The sequence below is a fragment of the Diadema setosum genome, chromosome 6 (assembly GCF_964275005.1).
Source record: "Diadema setosum chromosome 6, eeDiaSeto1, whole genome shotgun sequence".
NCBI classification, from domain to species: domain Eukaryota; kingdom Metazoa; phylum Echinodermata; class Echinoidea; order Diadematoida; family Diadematidae; genus Diadema; species Diadema setosum.
Genome location: NC_092690.1, coordinates 20171646 through 20197104, shown reverse-complemented (window position 1 = coordinate 20197104; position 25459 = coordinate 20171646). Strand labels below are relative to the sequence as shown.

Below are 25459 nucleotides of genomic sequence, written 5' to 3'. Positions count from 1 at the left end.
TTCAAAGCTGTTTTCAATGAGATTTCATATGTTATTACATATTACACTTGGTTTCCCTCAGAGGTGGGGTAACCTTTATTGCCGTCATCTTCTTGATCGTCCACCAACTCTCTACGCCCTTTCTCCACAAAGTTATCGTGATCCTCGTCACTGGCGCCTTCTCCACTACCCATCCCCCGGCATCGAATACACGACGGTGATATCTCACCCGCCACCAAGCGGCGAATGACGTACAGTCCCAGGAAAATGAGGTGTAACACGGGCCCCAACACAAAGATAAAAACAAAACTCATCCCTACGCTAACGCCAATATTGTCTTCCCAATCGATCATATCTTCGTACATTTCCTTCCCTCCGTACGGGTTGATGCCACCGGAGTGGTAGTAGATGAGCGTGAAGACGATGTACGTCGTGAAGTAGATGACGGGGTAGACGAAGTGGAGGACGCGAAAAGGGTTCGCGACGACGAAGAAATCGACGATGCCAAGCACGGCGGCGACGGCGTGAACATGGATGGTGAACACCTGCAGTTTCTCCAGGGCGGGGTCGTATTCGAAGAACCAGTAACCCATGGCAACAAAGAGGACGGCGTTGAGGGCGACTGTCTGCAGCAACCACGTGATTTTGAAGTACCATGGCAACGTCGGCTCCTCTTCGTTCAACAACGTCGCAGACGGTGAGCCTGGTGAAGTTGACTTCGGTGACGCTGGGTTGCCGAGTTCGAAACTCATCGCATCTGTCACTGAGGCAGAGACTGCATAGAAATACACGGGAAAATGATGATAAAAAATTATGCCACTTTACCTTTGATGAATTGCTTTGAAATTAATAGTTTTCTATAATCATTATAATGATCACTTCCGAAATTGTAACGATAATAATGATGATATTGATAGTCTTACCAGTTATATCAGCGACAAATAATACAGAGGACATTACGCCATTTCGAGAATATTTCATCCAAAGTGCTTACTTATCTCTGACAACTCCATTCTCATTGCATGATAAATCAACGAGTATTTGTTGAAATATTGTGACAATATTGGTTCACATAGCGAGTGCTGGTGACACGCATGCATTACAGCACTACACTTTTATTGCGATGGCACACTGCCATGTAAACAGCTTCAATTGTTACAGCTACAACTACAACTACAACTACAACTACTGTACAACTACAACTACAACTACAACTACAACTACAACTACAACTACAACTACAACTACTATTAAAGATCTCCAGTCATTCTGCTATCGCTTCCACATAAACATCATTACAATCCACCACTGCCAATGGGAATCGCAATATCCACTTTTCTTTCTGCTGGTAATAGGTACAGCCAGTGCTAAAAAAGAAGTCTTGTAGTACTACAAGACCTCTTTTTTTTTCCTGTTTTTATTTATTTTTTATTTTTTATGTTTTGTTTTGTTTTGTTTTGTTTTGTTTTGTTTTGTTTTGTTTTGTTTTTTTTTTGGGGGGGGGGGGGGCTACAATGGGTTTCATCAATGCTACCGCAAATGTTGCAACTGTCAACTGCTCTATTTACTGCTATTAAACTACTCCAGCCAGTATTATTACTACTGCGACAACCGAACATCTTGCCATTCTACTTATACTATCCTATCCCTGATGCGACCTCCAGAACTTTCGTGATACTTTTCTCATTTTCCTGTCACTCGTTTACATAATACTCATCCGCCTGTTCATGAAATTTAATGTGCAAATAGTCACCTTTATTTTTTCTAATTTGCATATTATGGGCTACGGTGCTGATGGCCGCCGTGAGGAAGTAGACCGTCAGAAAGAAGAAGGACCAGTTGGAGAGATAAATCGGCCATTTTGCGGTAGTATCAACCGGGCGATAGAATCGTGGGTCATCCCAAAACACGATGACCAGAATGTTCCACACCAACTGGTAGAGCGCTATCCCTATCCGATAGGCGACGTAGGTGGCGGGCTGTTGCGGCCATCTCCACTAGAAAGGGAAATTGGTTAAAAGCAAAGAAAAAACACAACACGCAGAGCATGAGTAAGCTCTTTTTACAATTCATGGGAAATCCCCAGCGTAATTACTTACAGCAATTTCTCACAGTATTCTTCTGTTTCTAAATTCGAAGAAGGCAAATAACCAAGAAGCCTATATACCAATTGACATAATCTTTGACTATCAGGGACACATGAATAAGATACTTTATTCCATTATGTCCACAACATTTCCCTAAAAGACTTGCAAGGGAGAGACAAAGATACCAACAATGTATTCTTCCTCCTGATCTGTTCATCAATTCAGTCAGGATCATTTCAATAATATTATCACTGTAAAGTGACGTCATAGATTTCATTGTCGTCACATTGATTCTGGCAGCTACATTCGTGGCGCTCGTCCTAAACAGGAAACGGTTCTCATTAATGGTAAAGCGATAACACAGATATATCTGCCTGTCATATTTGTTTCAAAGGCTGCATCATGACATTGGACGTAGGACATTTTGGTCCAACGTGTCGTGGATTAAGTTGGCAAAGGAACCAATTTGAAATATAAAGACAGACTTCGACTTATTCATACTTCTCCGAGTCTGGGAGAAAAAGAAAGAAAGAAAATGTAGTGAAGTGCAATTTGCATCGTGTTATGGTACGATGAATTTCAGGCAAATACAACACGTCTCTTTGAGGGGAAATCCAACCTTTTGATTCCCACCTTTAAAGCATGTGAATTAACTTGTGAATACTTAGCAATAGCCTATCCACTTCGTGACTTCTATTTCCTAGCTATCCGGTTGACCGCGAAATTTACTTGGTTTTAAGTGAGTTTCAAGCATATTTTGTTTCACTTACTCTGTCATAATGGCAAGTTACGACTGAAATATTATGATATAGAGTGAAAAGTGAAAGGTAACGGACAGGGTTTTTTTTTTCTAATCTCGAAAATAAAAGTAGTTTATCATTTAAAAGATATTGTGCGGGTTTTGTTTTTGCCTTTAGTCGGTCGTGTTATGGCAGATAATGTGAATCAATGGAATCTAGGAACAGAAGGGAACGGAGGATACATATTAATTTTAGATGTGAGGGAAAACCCGAAACCTATAAATGCAGTTAAGCGGACCAGCGGGCCTTTGGAAACCCTACAGAACTTCTTTATGCAGACCACCAGCGGTTGATATGAACTTAGTATCACAACCAATCAGTAGAGGTCTATTTGATGACGTACGCCTATTCATAATAATTCATTTTTTACACCGACGGGCGATTAAAAAAAAAAATATGTACCAATGCTATTGGTCGGAATGACGAACGTATTATTCAGCGGGAAAGGTTCTTCTGCTTAAAGAGGAATTCCAAGTCAGTTACAAGTTAGTTTGAAAGAGCAAAATGTTACAAGCACAACAGCGAAAATGTGATCAAACTTGAGTTAGACGTAAGGAACTCATAAAATTATGATAATTGATTTATTATTTTTTTGCAGAGCAGGCCTCGAACAGTTGAAAGAAAATAATATGCAATGAAGTAAGGTCATGATTTCATCGACTCGCAATTTCCATTGATTTATACAAAAATGACAAAATTCAAATTTTCTGCCATAAAAGTGTGAAATAATGTTTTCTGATGGAATAATTTCAAAATAATGATCAGTGATATATGTATATAGTATGTATATATGAAGAGTTTGTTCGCAAAAACCGATAAGTCCATAAATAAAGAGAATAATAAGAAAATTTTTGCTTCTTTTGACCATAACTTCAAAAATATACCTTATTATGTAGTGACCAATATATCATTTAAAAGGTATTATTTTGTACTTTATGACAGAGACCGTACTTCAAAATCTTCAAAAATGGACTTATCGGTTTTTGCAAACAAACTCTTCATATTTTGAGACGGTTGCCTAACCGCGTTTTAACAAAAAAGAAAGAAAGAAACAAACTGAACATTTTTTAGATTGTATGTGCAACGTAAGTGCCAAGTTGTGACGGCGATGGCATAATTAACTCAGTACTTGCACATTCTATATTGAATGTTCAAATAATGTTTTCGTCAAAAAAAGCTAAACTTCACAATTTCACAACTTCACAACAATGAACAGTGTCTGGGCATTAGCATTGATACTTTATCTTTATTCTTTTTCCCGACCTGCGTATCTTAAAATAACTACATGTATATTTTTACAGATGACTTAAATAATCTATATTAGATATAATAGTTATAAAGAATTTTGAATAATATCTTGTTTATTTATTAATCATCTAGCGATCCACGTCCCACAAGCTTTGCTTTTTAGTGGATCACTATTTTCCATAATCGATTTTTTTTTCCGCATGCCCACGAAGTATATATGCATTGTTTCTCCTAATTATTGTTGTTGTTATATAACCTTTATTGTATATACATGGATCTTCTGCAAATGTTTGAACAATATCATTTCATGACATGTATACTTTGTACTATGTTTTGATTTTCGTTGATTGGAAATAAATTATGAATGAATTTAATTTGTCTATTTTACGCCGAGGTTTACGTAAAATTGTGCACTTTCTTTTTAGACTAAATTTTGACGGGTATGGAGTTCTCCTTTGAATTTCTTCCTTCTAGTGAATAATTATCAGATTACCAATCATTGATCTTAAATTTCAGAGGCCATGGGACGCGCTGTCTTTGCTCGCGATTGTCAGTGCTGCCAACTGTATGAGAGCCTTTGAAGGAGACTAAACAAAGGCCCTCAGCTGCCAGCTGTAGAAAGAGTTTAACCCCTTGACCTAGACTACAAATCTAAAGTTCCGCATCCTACTGGGAAGGAATACTTATCTTACATTGTTTTACATCCTAGTTGTACGTTATACAGAACATCAATACAGAGTCCTTAATCCCGTGAGTAGTGAAAACGGTGTAATTTATTCACGCCTGATTTAATACATGGGTCTACACTACAATGATTAATATGCCGAGCCGAGTATTGTGCATTATTATTTTGTTTAGTACCTTGCTTTTATTTTTTCACTCAAAAACCCTCGCATTACAGAGACAATAAAAATAGCCGCTCTCCACAAGAATTCATTAATTTTTTTATTTTTATTTTTTATACAATACAGTTTTAAGAATGTTATATTTAAAAAAAATGGTCTCGGGAGAACGCAAAGACCCATTCCGTTAATTTCACACAAGACGTTCATTTCCTTCTTTGATTGCATATGGCCGGAATTGTTTACACATGAGGCACAACGGCATAGTCAGTCATTTTGGTGAATTATGCGGTTGAAGGGGTCCTTCTGCATCCGGATGCAACGTGTTCACAATTACCGGAAGTAATTCCGGATGGGGCCGGAAGTGAAATGACACCCAAGTGTCACGGGGGAACTATAGACTGCGTATACAAGAACTGACACATGAGTGCCACGTACGTTTGACAGGTCCAGAGTGACCAGTTTTCTATACAGGAAAGCTTATATGAGACATTTTGTAGATTGCTGATATCTCTGCCTTTGTTTGTCAAAGTTAAATAAGAACATCACCATGATGATCAGGAACACATCCGTGTTACCTGTCAGTTATCAAATAACTAGGGACACAATTAAAACTGTCTCTGTAGTCTGTTATTACAAGTGTACAACATCGGTTAATTACAACGCAGAGTTTCCGACTTAAGGGTCGGAGGGTCGGGGCATGCCTTGCTTTAATGTCTTTCTCTTTAGTATTGCACGCACATTTGTAGGTTACAACTTACGAGGAATATAACTTAGGATTCAAGATCTGCGTGCTCAAGGAGCATACTCAAAGATTAAACAAAAATGTCATTTTTTAGGTTTTATTGTAAGGTATAATAAACCTGATAAACCGTTGCGTCAATATTGGTTTTCTTGACACTTCCTTACCGTGGAATTTACAACGGCCACGTTCCTCTTCTCTCACTATGAATGAAGTTACTCTTTTGGTTAGTCTGACAACTTGTTCAAGAATGCCGTTTCTGACTATACGCGTTTTACGAATGTCCTCCTCCGAAGTAAGTAATAATAATATCGCGAAAAGCCATCGTAATGACTTGGTATAATGATCGATTCTTTTTGCGTTTTTTCTTTTTAAACGATGTGCCCCAAATCGTAAAGTTGACAATGATATCCTTCTGAAAATGTGGATTAACCCTTTAAACGGAAATATTGCCCTGTTAGGTCGGGCAAATGACTTTGTAGGAACAACGTAACGGGTCAGTTTACTTCGAATCCGGAAACGCATATGGCATATGGCATATGGCATATGATGGACACCATAAAACCAGAGAAAGAGATCAGTTCTGTATCCTTTTCATTTTTTGGTCTGTGACGTAGACTATACAACTCAAAACCAGATTCATGAAATCTTATCTCCTCGCGACCATTCTACCGTGCAGCAATACTTCGACTGTTTAAGCACCACTTGCAGTGCTTACCTCACTATTGCACAGCTTTTGATATTTGTTGAATGATGTGCATCCACACACACTGTAAGTTTATAAAATAAAATGTCTTTTGAGTGGATGAAAAATATTGTCATCCGCTCACTGTATGTGTGTGTGTGTGTGTGAGCGCGTGTGTGTAGGTCTATATACATATATATATATATATATATATATATATAGAGAGAGAGAGAGAGAGAGAGAGAGAGATACATGTATAATACAGAATATTAAATCAAGGGATGTATCGTACCGTGTGCAGTACGATACATGCTATACTTACGTTATATAGCATGTATACACATACATTATGTGTGTACTTGATACGGATATGCAAGTGAAACAGCTTTACACATTTCTTCATATACACATACATTATAAATGTATGAATATGTATACAAAAATGAACAAAAAACAACAACAACCCGCACACGTATGTAAATGATTATGTTGGCATTCATTGATATACACTTATACAAACAAAATGCGTCATTTTATTCTGTATGACAATTTGTGGGTGTCTATTTCATTACGATAGATATGTGATATACAGCACATAATACGTAAATGTTATGATTATTATAAGTATATCACGTGTATATAACTAAAAGCATCATATCCTACAATGTGCTTGGTCATCTTGTCCTATTTCAGGTGAACACTCTTCAAAGCAAATGTCCTCATTCTCTCTTTACAATACCGCAACAGTTTTACTTTCGCTCTGTAAATAAAGGCAAGGAAACGATTACGGGAAACGGCTAACGTTTAAAAACGATGTTACACCAGAGTAAGCACATGAGAAATGAAACATACATTTTTTTTTTGTTTAATCCCGGAAACGGGCAGCACTTACAAACAGACAAATAGGTAATGATGAGTCATAATGCTCATGATAAAACCTGAAACAACTTCACTGAACGTCCTTAATTACGGCACATACACATATACAGTACTGTGATATGGTCTTAGCTCTGAAACCATATCACGGGTGTGTTTGCCTACATTATGAGATACAGATTAGTTATAAAATACCACATAAAACATTGACACATAATATTCAGCAGAGGTTTCTGTAGCTGCGCTTGCCTGGGACTTTATTAATTCCATGTCGAAATTGCCTTTACCAGATAGAAAAATCTAAAAAAAAAAAAATAGGAATTCCATTCAGAGAGATGAGAAAGAGAGATTTCATAAATGAAATAAAATGAAATGAAATGAAGAAAATTATTGAATTTTGAAGATTTACATGCTGTTTCTACGAAACTGCAGTGATAATTTTTCTGTTATTCTACCACGGCAACTAAAAGTTATTCACACTGGCAATGTGGCGATACTTTCAAACGTGGAATCAAACATGATCAGGGGATTTAGCCGAGTTCAGTGTGATTGTCAACATCCTACATTGCAGACGGTAATCTTTTTTTTTTTTCCCTCGATCATCCGCCGTCAAGCATGAGTGCAAACATTTCTATAGGGAATCCCAAGGTCATTAAAGGGATAGTACAGTATTGGTGGAGATGAGAATTGCGCTTTTAACTTTTTTTTTTTGCGAGATACTAAGAAAACATTTATGATATAGTACAGAACATACCATTTTAAGAGGAATTCAAAGTTTATTTGATGAAAATCGGGTTTGGAATGACTGAAATATCCAAAAACAAACGCAAAAGCGATCGTAATAAAGTGTGGGTCTCACACTTTATTAGAATCGCTCTTTTTTTGGATATCTCAGCCATTTCAAAATCAATTTTCATCAAATAAACGTTGAATTCCTCATAGATATTACATGCTCTTTCATATTTCAGAAGAGGTTTCTCATTATCTCACCAAAAAATGTTAGAAACCTGATATTAGGTCTCAACCAAAACTATACGACCCCTTTAAAGGCTTCAAGGAGGTTAAAATGCCTCGGGAAGAAAAAAATAATCTGTAGGTAATATTGGGATTAGACATCAAAATCTCAGTCCCAGGCTGTACATTATCCTGGCGCCGCACGTACAAAGGCAGTCTGATTTATGACCCGACAGGCTACAAAGTCGAGGCTTGAGCACTAAACAAAAAACTCACAAAACTAGCACTTACAAAAACAAACACACGAAAACGCACAAAACTAGTACAAGAAATGTCTCAAAACATTCCTTTTTGCAGATTATAATCTTAGTATTTCACTTTGTATGTAACAGCCTGTTATTTTTTCAAGCTTTTGACCTATTTTTGTGTTCTCAAACTACTGTCGAGGTTTAACCTATTTATGATACTTTTGAATTTATCCAACACTGGTACTGAACAAGAATATATATATTTTTTTCATAGCTTTATCAAACCCAGCATACATAATTGATATTAAGCTGAGCTGAGCGTAAAGCTATACCATACATGCGTTTCACATGATTTATAAATTAATATCTGTTGAAGAAACGGCAGGTGAGGGGAGGGCACTGGGAAAATGAATTGTCGCATGAATACAATAAGATAAATGAAAAAAATAGTAATCTTACTTTTTGAATAATTAAATTCTTGTGGTAGGAATCATTTTTGACATTTTCGACATTATCTGTCGACCGAACAGATTTTACACATTAATGACTGCTTTATTTGTATTAGAATTTCATGCTATTGACAACTAAACTTATTATAGGTTAAATAAATTCAATGATTTGCTACAAAAACAAGCAACCATGTGACAGTTGAAATGTTCCTTATACAGTTGGAAAAGACAATGACGACATTAATAGCGTCTATCTAAAGGCACAAACTCTGTTGTCAACACAACAGATTCGAGCTGGCGATCTGAGTGGCATGCCATCAAGCGTTTTGTCAGATATTTTCTTTTCTGCGTATCAGGACAAGATTAAGACTACTGAAATCATTTCATTTTGGCTGATAGGAAATAAAAGCTTGGTGAAATATCCCATGAAAGATTTGGTGTCTGTGATCCTTTCCTCGTACCCACAATATTCTATATGTACCATGATTAAAAGTTAAGAAATTATGCCTTCCTTCTTGAAAGGTAGGAGACTAACCTGCCTTTTGACCAGTGCCAGAACGGAATAGAAAAAAACAACCCACCATGACATGTGTTTATCACATTTTCGGAGCAAGAGATGGAAACAGATTCATTCTTTAAAGCGCGTTCTTTTAGCATAATGAAGGTCAATTTCAGTCTATTGAAAAGACGAACTGTAACATTATCAAATTATCAAATGAAGAGCTTGCAACCAAAAGGCGCTAAATCCATTGAAAAATGATGGATTTAGCGCCTTTTGGAAGCAAGCTCTTCAAATAATGACTTGCAATAAAAACGTGTCTTAAATATCCAGGCAGTTATTTAGAATGATTATTTCCCATTCACAAGCTGTAAACCATACCCACCTGAAAGCGATAGAATTGGTCAGGCGATGCTCCTTTAAATCCAAAATGACCGAGCACAAACTCGCGCCGAAGGAGGTCCATTCCACACAGCGCCTGTCGTAGCCAAGTGTATCCAAGTACCGCGCCGACACAGTACAAGGTTTAAAACCGGTCACCCAACTGCCACAGTGGAGCGATTCGTTTTCCACTGTTCATTCGTATGGGTGGCCATTACCGTCAATATACGCGTACCAAACCCACGCACACAGGACTGGTCATAGCGCACACTTTGTTCTTCATAACATACCCATGGTTCAGTCACAACGCACGCATTTCTGTCGCGACATAGGTCCTACACAGATTGACGCTTTTTTTTTTGCTCAACCACCTACAAATTCTTAACGTTGTTATAGTTTATCAGTACATAGCTCAATTCAATTTTATTTCAGTTCCTTCTTTCACAGAACATGATTAAATATTTATGCTAAAGAAATCCACAAATAATTTTGAGTTAATAAAAGTTAGATGTTCCATGAGAATTAAAGTTAATCATGAATTATAATCATATAACGTTATTACAAATAAACCTTGTTAGGTATTACAAATCAACCTTAATACATACCAATGGTCCTGTCATTACGTATGCATTGTTTTTGGGAAACAAACAAACATATCACACTGTGGCACAACTGATGAAAAGGCATGTTATAGCCGTTTTTTTTTTTTTCGGATTACACTGCTTATAGGCTGTATTCGAGCCGTTTTTGTCTCTTGAATTGAATTACATTTTGATTTATTTAAACATTCAACACGAGACACGCGAATACAAATCAAAGTATACACAAGCAGTATGATAATTCAAATTATTACCAATGTTCCAAGTAAAAAAAAAAAGAGTTGAAATTGGAGCTGTTTAAAACCTAGATTGTCTATTCTTTGTATGATTTGATTTGTAACTTCAGATATTTTGGTGAAAGCCTTTACTCATGTAATAATGGTAACAAAGCACGTAATATACTTAAAGAGACTGTACAATACTGGTTGAGGTGAGGATTTGGGTGATATAATGAGAAACCTCTTATGAGATATGAAAGAATTCAAGAAGGACACAACGTTTATTTGATGAAAATTGGCCTTGAAATGGCCGAGATATCCAAAAAGCGATCCTAATAAAATTGAGAGGCCACGACTTTTATTTGGATCTCTTTGTTTTTCCTTGTTTTTAGATCTAGATTCTTAATCTAAACTTTTGATTCCCCTCAGAATTGAATGCTCTTTTGCTTTAATCGCTAACAGTCCCTTTGGCTGAGTTTACCTTGATGTTAGTCAACTTACTCAAATATCTTGCATACATGTATGTCTGCCTACATGTTGATAATATCTCCAAAGTGTTAAGATGTGATTAGGGGAATACGTTCTAACCTGCGATTGACCTTTAATCGGCACGCATTTGGGCGGGAACGGCCAACCATACCTTCGCAGCTTCAATTTGACACCAGAGATTCTCTCGCATCAGCGCAAAGCTCCAGCCTCTCTTCAAGTCTTTATTGGAGTTTTTCTGTACGTTTAAGTGTACTTACCTCAATTAGTTTGAATATTCATGTGGAATAGATTTTTATCTGTAAAGGGACTGGTGTACAGAACTGGTTGAGGTGAGGATTCAGCTTGTAAAGTTTTGCGAGATATTTAGAAACCACTCTCTAAAAAGTTAAAGAGCATACAATTCTGAGGGGAATCAAACGTTTGTTTGATGAAATTCGGTTTTGAAAAGACTGAGATATCTAAAAACAAGGTAAAACAAAGAGATCCTAATAAAAGTCGTGGCCTGTCAATTTTAAAGGACAAGTTCACCTTCATTAACATAAGGATTGAGAGAATGTAGCAATATTAGTAGAACACATCATTGAAAGTTTGAGGAAAATCGGACAATCCGTTCAAAAGTTATGAATTTTTGAAGTTTTTGTGCAGTCACCACTGGATGAGGAGACTACTGCAGTGTATGATGTCACATGCGTACAACAGTATAAGGAAAATATAAAGAGAATTTCACAAAATTTCATCTTTTGAAAAAAGTACACATTCACTCGACTCGTTACTGACATATGTTATGGGTAATATTATTCCCATTGCCTTTAGAAAGAGGCAAGTCAAGTGCTCTTTTATTATGCGAAAAAAGTGAAAATATGTTGAATTTTCTTTCCACTTTCTATATACTGTTGTACTCATATGACATCATGAGCCTTAGTAGTCTCCTCATCCAGCGGTTCCAACACAAAATTTTAAAAAATTCTTCTTGAAATTACATGTTTTTTCATATTTCATAAGAGGTTTCTCATTTTCTCACCAAAAACTGTTATAAACCAGAATCCTCACCTCAACCAGTACTGTACAGTCCCTTTAACGCATTCGGAACTTGCAGTGGGGAATATTGTGTTGCGTCTGTTGGTCATAGAATAAGTTCATTGATAGTTCCGTGATTGAATTCTCATCTCGAGTTCCATGTGTGTCACAGACCGCAGACCAGTGATACGCCCGGAGACGTGATAGAGTCTTTTCCATCTCCCTGTTCCGTCATCTTTCCTTGTGACCAAACACATACACACACACACACACACACACACACACACACACACACACACGGAAAAACAAAAACAAAACAAAACAAAACAAAACAAAACAAACCACTTGATATCTGGTTACTTGCCGGATGTGATGACCGCGCTCGATCCAGGTGATTTCAGTTTAAAGTGTGGTGTCATTGCTAATTTCACTTTCAATTACAATGTAACTTTCTACAGAATTGTTTACACGTTATAACACAAAGAGTATAACGCAATAGATAGCACATGATCTGAGTTATTATTATTATCATTTTGATATCTCTACTACATAATGCACTGGAATTGTCACTCAGTAAATGTAATTTCAATTTACGTGTATAATCATATATATTTCTTTTTTTTTATAGTGAAAATGATTTGAATGCGTGGAAGATGATAATAATAAATACATTTTACTCTGCAAAGTGGAATATGTATATATACCATATTGTTTCTTTGGAACACGTTTTGAAGAAAAAAATTCTAACTTTTGACAAAATATTCATTAATATTTCAAAATTATAGATATACAATTCAGTTATTTTCAAGATATTTTTTCTACAAAATAATTTGTTCAAGTGGCAAAGATAGCCACTTCCAGTAGGAAAAAAAAGTACTGTACTAAGAATTTTGGAGAGCTATTGGTTTGAGTTTGTACTACAGGCTTTTGTATGATGCTTTTTGTGTCTACTTTGATCGATAAAGCATCGCTGGTGAATCGAGTCAAGTTGATCACGTATTCAAATACACAGTGTAATGTGGCCTTGGCTGCCTGTAGTAAAAGGATGGAAAACAATTCTTTTTATAATAATACAATAATAGGTTGATTCATGTAATGGAGGGGGTATCAAAATGAATGTTATCATTGCATATATTAAAAGAAAAGACAAACAAAAACAAAAACGACATAGGCGCATATTTCTTATTTCCTTTATGAGGACTGTGATTAAGACTAGTTTTAAGTTTTGATGTTTGAATGAGGCGAACGCAGTCACCAGTGAAAAAAAGGGCTCTCTGCGCTTTCCCTTTCGGCATATGGAACCCCGCCTAGGAAAATGATGAGCGAGAACAAAACCAAATGCAAAATGGGGAGGCAAGGGAATATTTAGGTGGTGCGCCCTCTTTGTTGTGTGCAGTCATCACTTTCTGACACGGAAAAGCTCGTGCGTAAAAGAATATTTTGTTTGTTGATGCAAAATAGAAACTGCGCGGATGCAGGTACAGGAAAGCGTTGCATGTGGGAATGTGCCATGACCCCGATGTAGGAAGGTGAATAACAACGATGATTAATTTCCGTCGTTTTCAAAAGGAAAAATACACACATACAGACACACACACACACACACGCACGCACACACACACAAACATTATAGATATAGATAATGTATGCAGTATGATCATATCATGCATGTATGTACACATAATATGTACAGACAATACAAAACATACATCCATTCTATCCATCTGACATCTCATTATCCATCTCATCATCCATCAGCCATCTCATTTCTTCAAAAATATTTCATGTTGAGTAACAAGTGCAGATTTTTCTTTTTGCTGTTGACCTTAAACTAATTTAATAACGATTGAAAGTGGAATTTATATGTTTGCTTTCAAACCCTAATTATATGATGTACATTATACATATTATGTAATGTGCCATTAATAGATAAACATACACATGATGATACATTATCTATCTATCTATATATATATATATATATATATATATATATATATATATATATATATACATGTATATATGTATATATATATACATATATATATATATATATATATATATATATATATATATACATATATACATGAAGAGTTTGTTTGCAAAAACCGATAAGTCCATATTTGTCAAATGGAGATATTTGCGATTAAAGGTCAAGAAAAATAAAGAGAATAATAAGAAAATTTTTGCTTCTTTTGACCATAACTTAAAAAATATACCTTTATATGTAGTGACCAATATGTCATTTAAAAGGTATCATTTTGTACTTTATGACAAAGACCGTACTTCAAAATCTTCAAAAATGGACTTATCGGTTTTTGCAAACAAAATCATCACATACATATATACATAAATATAATACATGCATACATAATGCATAAATGTATAAATGCTGCATAATGCATACACTTGCACAGAAACACGCATACAAAGATTATACGTATGTTCTCGAAGAAAAGTTTACAGTGAATTTTGAGCATGATACGACAAGTGACCAGCCGAGTGCTGAGTTATAATGCACACTTCATACAAAAGTACTGTATCTTAAATTCCAGCCTCCACATTTTTTAATGCAATATATTTTTTCCCCGTCTGAATACATTCAAATAAGGGAAAACACAAACAAACATACTCTGATCGCTTTACTTCTTAACCTGCACACATGGTTGTTACTATAATGTTGACATAATGTTTCATAATGGGAGAAAAAAGATATCACGCTGCATGTTGTAGGCTACACCACAAACAGCGACAAAGAATCTTGGATACATGTCTCAAAGCCTGGGTGTAATATTATCCATGATACTTAATCTCTTAAAACTGAATCCAAACAAAGTCCTTTAGCTATTGATACTGGTGTATTTCTTTCTCTTTTTTTGTAATCATTTTCTGACATTCTCTGACTATTAACCATATTTGTGTCTGATAACCTTGATTTTATTTTGTAACTCGCAAATTTAGTTCACTGACATGTGTATAATGTTCCTCACGACGGGGACTCTTCTTATCATATTAAACAGTGTAACATCGGGGGGAAATCCCATTATTAAGCCACAGAAATGGATCCGTTTTTTTTTTATGTGTGTATATTGATCGACTGGGTTCATATTCACAGACATTTATAGTTGTATTAGTCTTGGGAAAATCCGTTCAGACTGATAAGAGAGGGTCACAGAGAAAACAAAGGGGGTTAAAGTGACCGGAAGAAGTGGACAACTGTCACAGTCTACTAACGGCATGGTGTCGGGACGTTGCGTGCGGCGGGAGAACCGCAGGTTACGGAAGAGACCGACTCTGAGGCGGGAATAATCACACTTCGGCTCTCCACAGTCCGCACAATATCTGTACGTCATCCACCACACTTCACCCGCAACGTCTCACTGCGCCTGCGCGGAACGGACGGGACAACTACACCAGTACTTGAATTCAGCGAGAGTAACCTCAACAAAACATAAATTTTATATCAAATAATTTCCACATGAAATCTGTCCGTGATATTTCCGCGTGCTTCCCTTTAAAAACAGAACTAACAAAACATGACATCTGTACTGCGCTGGTCTGATCTTTCTGTCACCATGCTGTAAAATGGATCCAAAAGTTAAGTCGGGTGAATGTGTGTTATTCACTTGCAAACTTTTGGACGTTAACCTGTAGCATCCTTGGTTCTATAGCTGAACAACGGATCGGTGGCAATGGTAAGACAAGAAAGCAACAACAACACACGGAATATAGACCAATCGTGCTTCATGGTAATTACCATCATAATTCAAATACTACATAAACAGTTTGTGACACTTACTTTTGTTCGTATAATAACACCAGGACTCGCAAAGCCCATTTACCTGAAAATTATCAATCTCTATCTTACTTCAGCTCTGTTTTCTTTAAATTTTCATATTCAGTAAGATATATATAAGAAAAAACAAATGCGACTGAATATGCTATCCCAATATACAGAAAAGAGAAAAAATGATTAAAGACACACTAATGAGAGGGCATGATCAAAGAAATAAAACAAGGCGAACAATCAATGATATATAACCGAGTCTGTTTGCATATCCCTTCTATCAGTGGTGTTTTGAGATTATGTAAATCAGACATACAAGAATTATCACTAAAAAGAACAAACGAACGGACAAACAAATTACCAAAGATGATAAGAAATGTGCGATTATCACAGTTGCATAGTGAAGTATTACAATTAATTGCAGTGCACTTAATAATGTAATACATAAAAAGTACGTGTCAAAGATTTACCAAAGTTAATTAAAGGCTACCTATTGATGAAATATCTGCAAACGCAAGCTACCCAACATAATTATGTCAAACGTTATTCACTGAGTATTGAGCATGCAGATCAATCATCAGAGATACGACATGTACGGAGATACGATTTCATCTCAAATGAAACATTACAGCCTGGCAACCGAATAATGGTAACTGTGAGAAAAGTCAACCTCTCTCCTCAACTTATGATGAGGGGGAAAGCAAAGTGTCGGTGTGTCAAGTTATAAGGGTAGTACTATAGAAATCGAGATAAAATAGGTCAAAATAAAGACACACCGACTCTACCTTACCTACTGAAATACCTATCACCCAACGTAATATTTTTACGAATTACTTATAGATATTATCACAAAAATATGTATGATACTAGTAAAAAATGAAAAAAAAAAATTCGTGTGTATGTTTGAAGAAAGACTGGTACACTTCCTCTCGACGAAAGGCCACCTGCGGCTAAGGGACAGGTTCTTTCAGCTGCAGCTGCGCGACTACAAGTCTATTGCTGTGGACAAAGAGGGCAGTATAAACGTTATCATTTCATAATTATTTCTGATAGCGGAGTGCATCGTGAGCCCAGATTATATTAGTCATAGTATGATACTGTAAGGTCGTGAGACTCACGCTTCTTAAATAGGGAACAAACGTAGAGAGAGATATTGTACTGGTATACTGAGATATTGTAGATTATGAATCATCGATTCAAGTGTAAATTCTTCTCGTTTAACACTGTTTGCGGGGAACACAATATCTGTAACAGTGAGTTGAAAGAGAGCAGAAATTCCTATTGTTCATGGAAATTGGCAAGGAAGAATTTTAAGTATTCTGTACATTAAAAACAATGTTCGTCGGAAGTAGATAAATTACGTCACATTTGGAGAAGTTTATCTACTAACGCAATTTTTCTAATACATGTCTCATGGATAAAATATTCACTTGTACATAATTCGCAATCAATAATTATCATGAAACATACACATAGTAGAACTTATTAGAAAAATTTCATATCATAAAGAAAAAAAGTCTACATGAAACGGATCATATTGGCATGACATTGTGTTTGTTTTTTGTTTTGTTTTGTTTTGCTTTAATGTCTTTATAATGGACACGTCACAAATATTTCAAAAGAAGATTTGCGTTATAAATTTACCACGTTACCATGTTCAAACACGCACAACACACATACACACATATGTACACACCCACAAGCAACACAACCTCGTAATGGGTAAAAAGAAGAAAAAAAAAAAAACACCCCGAAAAATAGTTTTTGGGCGAGACATATAATCGCATAGTAAATACAACAGATTCAGAAAAAAGAAGATAAGGGGAAGAAGAAGAAAGCAGCGTCCCCTAAAGGCAATAGAAAGCTTCCGTTCCGCGACGCGAACGTTAAGGCAACGCGCATTAGACGAAATATGTACAAGTATGTTCAGCAATTGCGCGAAACATCTGCTGTTTCCATTGTCCGACCTGGGATGTTGAGTCGTCTTAGTGTTGGCATCGCAATTCTAGAGCTTGCTAATGACACGGAGTAGAAACGCAAGGTAAAGAGAGAGAGAGAGAGAGAGAGAGAGAAAACAGAAAAAAAAGAAGAAGATAAAGCATGAACAGACATTTTGAAAGGAGGAAGAACAGGATGGGGGAAGGTGACAGAAATTGCCTTAAAAGGGATAACAACGTAAAGGAGAGATCATTTTAAATGTTTATTTTGTTTTATTTATTTATTTTTATTTTGTACCTGAATGTTTATATGAATGAAATTTCTTTGAAAAAAAAAAAGGAGAGAAGAGGTTAGTAAAGAATCGAGGGCAAAACAAAGAACGAGATGAGATATCTAATACAACAGCACACACATACAAACCCACTTTCATACACATACAAACAAACAAACCACACACACACACACACACACACACACACACACACACACACACACACAAATACTCAAAAATATAAGGTCCTACCGACGCAAGAAGATTCATCTTCTCCTGACCATACACACTGGTAGTTGCCATCACAATACTCGGTGGAAGGATTGTAACAATGGGGGGATCCGTTACAAGGTATTTCGTTGGCATTACATGCTGCATCGGAAGGAAACAATAAAAAAGAAACAAACAAACACGAGATATTAATATTACGCATCATTGGTTATATTATGATTTACCTTGTTCGTTTTCTTCCATGTATAGCACACTTTGCCTGGTTGACATTGTTACTGACTGCTATTGTTCACCTGGACCAACGCACACGAAGTCCCCTCGGTCTAGTATTTTCCAGTACATGTGTACTGTTTTGAAAACACACACACACACACACACAAATAACAACAACAAAATAAAACAAGATAACGGTCAACCACTGACCCAGGGTTCGGAGCTGTTCTGAAACTTTGACCTTTCAGTCCGACAATTTCAGGCAATTTACAATTGTACCTGTTGCCACTTCCAATATTACCAACGGACATAAAACTTTTAACTGACGTTATGACTAAAAAACCATGAAAACGGCAGTGCTTGCCTCAGAAAAAAACCTTTGACCTTGACTTTTGACCTAATGCCATGACCTTTTAAATGTGCATGATCTTGAATATATTTTTATTCCCCACTATCTAACGTCTTCATTAGACTCATTGAGCTCAAGTAAAGACTGGTCCAAACTTTTTTTGATTTTTTTTTTCAAATCATCCAGGACCTTTTCCGATCACGATCTTTTACCTGTCACTATATCTATGACTGTATTCGGGCAACTGCGCACTCAATTTGACCCTTCCTACCAAAATGAATTATAATCTTTATATAAATAGCACATATGCATGCAAGTAATAGGTGACTCATGATATTCTACAAAACTTCATTAACCCCTGGCCTTTTTTCCACCGGATTGAAGGATTAAGACTCTTGTACACGGCTAGTAAGCCTGACATCACATTGTCTCCAGCACGCTGTGATTGACATGGGCATTCATTTTCATTCTGTGTTGTTCTACAGGAAAGACATCACATTCATGCAGTTTTGAAGAAAGGTTGTCCCAAGAGCCAATTACTAAGTATTCTATCATTAACAGATACATAGTCTACACGATTCGCATGGGATATGTGCAATGTCAATGGAGATATCAGACTCTTGTCGGGTACGAGTCAAAGGGAAACAGACACACGATTAAGAGGGCGCTGTTGAATCGATCATCACACACGCTTACGCTTCTGCAGTGTAGCGTACGTCCGAATAAAACCGACCCATTCGATGAGTAGGCCTACATATATTATCGAAACTACAATCCTAACAATCCTAGTTTCTCTTATGATCTTGTTCTTGCCGGTTTCGCCTTTTTCATACGAATCCTCTACAGACAATGTTTGCTTTGGAAACTAGCATGTAGGTGTAACAGGTCATCGTTACAGTATAATATGGATAGTATTTTAAGTGTCAGACTACATTTTCAATCTACATAAGATCGTTATGACCGTCCAGGGGGGCGTTTCATAAAACTTGTTATCAGTGACAACTGCCACATTTCTATGACAAATTTGCTCTCAGCCAATCAGAAGCAAGGATTTCAGTAGCTTGTCACATCTATGACAACTTGTCACTGATGATAAGTTTTATGAAACGGGTCCCCAGGTCAACATATAGGCCTACGTAGCTACAATACTTACTCTACGTAGGCCCTACAGAGTATCGGGAACAACTATCAACTAAGCTGCACAAAAGAGATCTTGTCATATAGGCGCTCGCGATAAACGTTGACTGGCAGTTAGAAAAGTATTGACCTTCATTATGATTATGGCGGACGTCATCACGCCAGTGCCGTATATAAAGATAGTCTAAGCCCATTGATATTAATTGACGCCATGTTGCTACTCAGCGTATTACGCGTCAGAGGGTTAGCGTGTATACGCTCAGACGTCATAACGAAAGCATGCAAAATAAAGGGTAGCTAACAATGGGCACTGCGTGTGAGCGCAGTTTGGTAACGACATGGCTCCACAATGGTCACGGGACCACTTTCGACCACTAGTAGGCTTTAAAATTCATAATCCGAAAACCGGGTTAGCCAGACTCTCTTTTTATACGGCACTGTCATCACGCCATGAAACAGTGCCCTCTTGGATTCCGGGTCTGTGTCGCTTTAAAGCATTTAGCTGTTACAAGGTTTCTGGGTTTCACGCTATTATTTGGAGTGCTTATTCTGGAAAGATCAACCTATGTCCTCATAGGCTCATTTCCTATATTCAATACTACCATCTCGTCATTTCTCTCTCTCTCTCTCTCTCTCTCTTTTTTTTTCTCTCTCTCTCTATATATATATGTATACATATCACTTATCATAATAAGTGAATCCACATAATAAAGCCACCAAAAAGTTGTCCAATTTTGATTCAAGGGCAAATTCTAAACAAGCTGACTCTAAGCTTTGAAATTATGTATATCTTGATACAATGAACTTTCCTAACCTATCAAAATAATGGACAGAAAGTACATTCTCTTGCGAAGTGTTTACTGAGAAAGGAGGCTTTGAAGTTTGGGGTCTATTCAAGTGCTAAATCCACCAAGCTGTGCTTCGTGCAAAGTAGTGGACAAAAAAGAAAAAAAAAAGATGTAACACTCTATAGCAATTAAAATGAAGGAATTGTTGGATTGAGATGACATTTGTATTTGTGAGCACATTGTATTCATAATGAAAACAAAGTTAATTAAGGCAGAAACTTCATTTTTTCACCCCAAAGATATTACTGTTGGAAGTTATAAATGTGTACCGGTATTATTATTATTATCATTACTAATATCTTTATTTTTGAAATGCAAAGGTATCTCCATTACATATCCTAGTCACATATTTCTTCAGAAAAAGTGTTTTAAAAACACCCTGCAAAAACCTTATTTCCAATTTGTTTTATAATTCCAAATTCTATAAAGTACAATGTAGATACGTAGAAGAAGATTTGCTCTTTCAGAAAATATAAAAATAAAAAAAGCAAAAGATTGACTAGGTTGATCCATTTCACCGTTTTTAAGAGCTAAAGTACAATCTGTGCTTGCTTGCGACTCTTTGTTGGTTTTGTGATGAATGGTTACATTTTAATCTTCATCTCCGTGCAAACTGACAGAATTTATATGACAAAGTTTGCCTACCAACAGCAGACACCGTCATGGACAGGTTCACAGCCCCATTCTTCTCCTGCACCAGGAGGGCATATCCCGTGCTGTCGCCAATGGAGAATGAATTCGAACCGCTGATGCTATAAAATTCGCCAAACCCTGGAAAGTATCCAGCGCGGAGAAATTCGCTGTTGTATTGCCGCCCCGGTCCAAAGACGAGGGCATTTGAGGTCGAGGCGTAACTGAGTGTGGTAAAGGAAGCGTTGAAGGACTTCACAAAGAGGTACGAGCCTGGTGGACCGATAAAGATGAACTGGGCATAATCGAACAAAGCGCTGGCGTAGGAGGTCCTCTCCGGGAATACCACAGACTCATTGATCTCCAGGTCCACCCCGTACTGGATCTGATACTCCCCTAGAAAAATGTTGAAAAAAGATTTTATCATTACTTTTATTATTATTGTTATTTTGTATAATGGTTGAGTCTATTATAGACGTGTTATATAATAATTGTACATATGAAGAGTTTGACTGCAAAATGAGTTAACTCCATCCTATCTAAGTTTAAATTATTTTGCATTTAAAGCTTCTGAAAACAAAGAAAATTTACCAAAAACAAAAATGGATGAGATATTCTTAACCATAACATCAAGAATATTTTTGTTATTTCACAAGCGAGGAATCACTGGACAAGTTTTATTTTGCTCTATCTGATGATGGACTTACTTGAAAATGTTTAAAAGTGGCACTTCGCCCATTTTGCGAGATATATTATGTATATATATATATATATATATATATATATATATATATATATATACATATATATATATATATATGGGTGAGAATTTTGAACGATGTACAATTGCCAATTTTCGTACCTTATGACATTCTTTCCCTTAGAACACGCCAGGATGATCTAGGAAACCAGATTTTTTCATGTCATCTCAAAGATTGGTAAATTTCCTTTCAGGAAATATATGGTTTGGTTGACTTTTGCCTGATATTTTTCATTTCACAAGGACTTAAAGCGTAAAAATACGGTTAAAATGCTATTTTCACAATAATTTTTGTTTTTCAAACTAATGGTGTGCATTTTCATGGTACGTGGCATCTAATATCTGACCATGTTCTGGATCTGACATATCATGGGTATGTACCACAAAATTATAAGAACTTTATGAGCACGTATAAAATTACAGAGAACAATTAAAATATCAAAGTCCTAAACAGACGAACGTCCGTGATGCTTTTATTTCTATCGCTGCTGCAAATTCTACTTTGTTGTCTCACCTGTAACGTATACGAAAATTTGGTGTTCCACCTTATGAGCATATCCTGCAAAAATTGTACGTCTGCTGGCTGTACATGGGACGTAATATTCTTTTATGCAAAATTATACTCAGTTTTCGTCACGGACGTGCTTCCGCTATTTTCTAATGAAGATCGTAGTCCATGAAACGTTATTGGCGATATTGTTCTGAGTCGTAATCAACTAAGATCTAGCAACACGAAAATATGTTTGTTTTGAGTTTCTGTCCATCCTTTGTCAAATAGCAACCGAAATTATATTTTTAGACGAACCTCCAAGAAAAAAAGAACGTCCGTGATGATTAAAACGTTTTCGAGTGGGACACCATCTTGCTTTGATGGCGAAGGTGCATTTTACCTTTGGCTCTCTAGCCGAGGAGCTGCATGCCATTTTTGGAGCGGACTGAGGTTCGTCCGCAGTTTTTGGACCATGCAATTCACCAAAAAACAAGCAAATAATTAATATTTTCTCTGAAAATTCACCTCCTGATCCCCCTCTGAGCAATACATATGTTGTAAGGATGTCAAATTTCTTATAATTTGCATTGACAATACCTTTTCAAATTTTTGAAAGAGTTAGGAAGGCTAGGTACTCTCTGCCGATTAGTTATCCGTCCTGGAACATGACCCTAGTAGTAGAACGAACGTCCGTGATAATTCCAGAGAACGTCCGTGACGTATGCAATCCCTCCGATAGGGATAACTTGTCCCGAAAGTGTCCTGTATTCTTTAAAACTTTTGGCTCGAATAGCGACATATAAAGTTTTACAAAGTAAATAATGAGTTTAGAGCAGAAGTTTCAGAATTTTTAAGGCGTTAGTGATCATGATGAACAAACAATTGAAAATTTACTCACAATTTTACGCTTGTTTTCCCTCTAGTTATGCAAAAACAGCTAAACACTTAAAACAAAGTTATAGGAAAATGGAATTTTGCGTAATCTGTAATTTCTGTGCGTTTAAATTTCTTTCTAATGAGGTTCTGGAGACAATTTGTACTGTTACAGGTTCTGAAAGTTTCGCTCACGGACGTTCTGTCCGAGAAAGGAAATTTCTGACAATTACAAATATATCACTGCACATAAGATTAATGTTAGTTGAAAATGTTGCCAAATCACCGAGCCACTCATACCCGAAAGTGAATAGCGTTCAGCACTCAATTTACCTGTAATAACAAACGGAAAACGTTTTTTTCACGGATGTTCGTTGGTTGAATAAGTCAATGGATTACATAGTGGGAGAAAGAGGATCAGTGCCACTTTTTAGTGACAGGTGCTCTAAGTGTTTATCTTTTGAGTATGGTAGCTGCCGTCTAAAACAGAACACATCCAGTTTTGGTCTCCATAACGAACGTTCGCTGTAATTGTCATGATATCAAATGCCTTAATTCATTCTTATTTTTCTCTTCATGACGATTTTTTTCTCATTCCCTCAATAGCCTGAACATGCTGCGACCAAACAGAAAACAAAAACAAAACAAAACAAACCAAAACAAATCCGAAAAGTGCTACGCAATCACATTCAGGATAATGACGGAAGAAGTCTGTAATGAGCATGTGTTGAATAAGAAACGGAAAAGTTTCAAAAGGACGTGGAAGCAGTTGAATGAAAATGACTGAGAAACAGAGAAGGGATCGAGTTCCTCACACAGAGAAAAGAATTGCCAGTGCACTCCCGTTATACCAAATTCCTCTGGAGAAGTTTTTGTTTGTTTTTTATGTTTTTTAGTCATCGAAATGCCGTTACAAGCGAACAAAAATCATGCAGTATACAATTATTGTCTGATGAAAACACACAAATCCTCCGCTTATCATCACATGGTGTTGTGTTATACTCATCAATGAAAAGCAATATTCATTTGTGATTTTTTCCAAGATTTTTTTTTTCATTTTACATTTAAGAGACAGAGAGATCGTTAATTTGTTTGTGCTTTTGTGCTTACTTTGAAAACACATGTTGAAAAAGTAATTATTAAGAAGAGGTTTAAGGTTGCACTTTGATACGTTCGCTCTTCCAAAGATTCGTTACTCCGATGTCCAAAGGTTTGTTATTCCAAAACGAAAAAAAAAAGTAATCAATTCAGGAGGTTTGTTATTAGAAATGTTCTTCGAAAAATAGATATCAAGGATCATTATTTTTAGGTCCGTTCTTCTAAAAGTGGAATGGGCCTGATATTCGTTTAGGTGAAAACGGTTATCATGAGGTTTTAAAATTGGAGGATTTTAGTTGTTAACTTGTTTCTCCACATTTGGATAAGCGAACATAATTTTTCATGTTCCAATTAATAAGCCTTTCGATTAACCTTCGGAGATTCCTATCATTTACCGAATAAAAAAGCTTCATAATTATACGAAATCTATCAATTTTCGTATTGACAAACTGTATGAATAACGAGCCTCCGAAATGACGCGCTACAAAAGGTTTGTTATAACAAACCATATTGTATAATATCGAAGTCACAAACATCTATCCAAGTTATATGGACTTATTGTGTCTTGTTATGACGAAACTTCGCAGTATCGAACCTATTATCATTTCTGACTAAACACAAATTCTCCTCGGTAACAGTGTGTAACACAAGGAGCAAACACAGAGGGATTTCTTCCTAACGTATTCGTTTGCCCTCCCCAGCTAAACTTCGTATTTCTATA

General features: G+C 36.4%; 2 protein-coding genes across 2 annotated transcripts in view; both read right to left on the bottom strand.

Moving 5' to 3' along the window:
- Positions 1 to 9875, bottom strand: LOC140230255 (protein rolling stone-like). Its single transcript, XM_072310434.1, has 3 exons — positions 9795 to 9875; positions 1733 to 1976; positions 1 to 754 (listed from the first exon to the last, which is right to left on the bottom strand). The coding sequence occupies exons 1-3, from the start codon at positions 9873 to 9875 to the stop codon at positions 42 to 44; spliced, it is 1038 nt and encodes a 345-aa protein (XP_072166535.1). The 3' UTR covers positions 1 to 41.
- Positions 9876 to 16429: 6554 nt separating this feature from the next.
- Positions 16430 to 25459, bottom strand: part of LOC140229622 (uncharacterized) — a 14514-nt gene continuing 5484 nt past the window's right edge. Inside the window, exons 4-6 of the mRNA XM_072309870.1 lie at positions 21533 to 21913; positions 18362 to 18481; positions 16430 to 16899 (exon numbers count right to left, since the gene is read on the bottom strand). Of these exons, the coding sequence (XP_072165971.1) occupies positions 16886 to 16899; positions 18362 to 18481; positions 21533 to 21913 (515 nt within the window). The 3' untranslated portion in view covers positions 16430 to 16885. The remainder of the gene's footprint in view (positions 16900 to 18361; positions 18482 to 21532; positions 21914 to 25459) is intronic.

Coding starts and splice junctions, on each gene's coding strand:
- LOC140230255 (XM_072310434.1), bottom strand. CDS start 9,875: ATGGACCTCCTTCGGCGCGAGTTTGTGCTCGGTCATTTTGGATTTAAA. Junction 1,977..9,794: donor ACCAATTCTATCGCTTTCAG/GTGGGTATGGTT, acceptor TTCCCTTTCTAG/TGGAGATGGCCGCAACAGCC. Junction 755..1,732: donor GCAAATTAGAAAAAATAAAG/GTGACTATTTGC, acceptor ATTTCTATGCAG/TCTCTGCCTCAGTGACAGAT.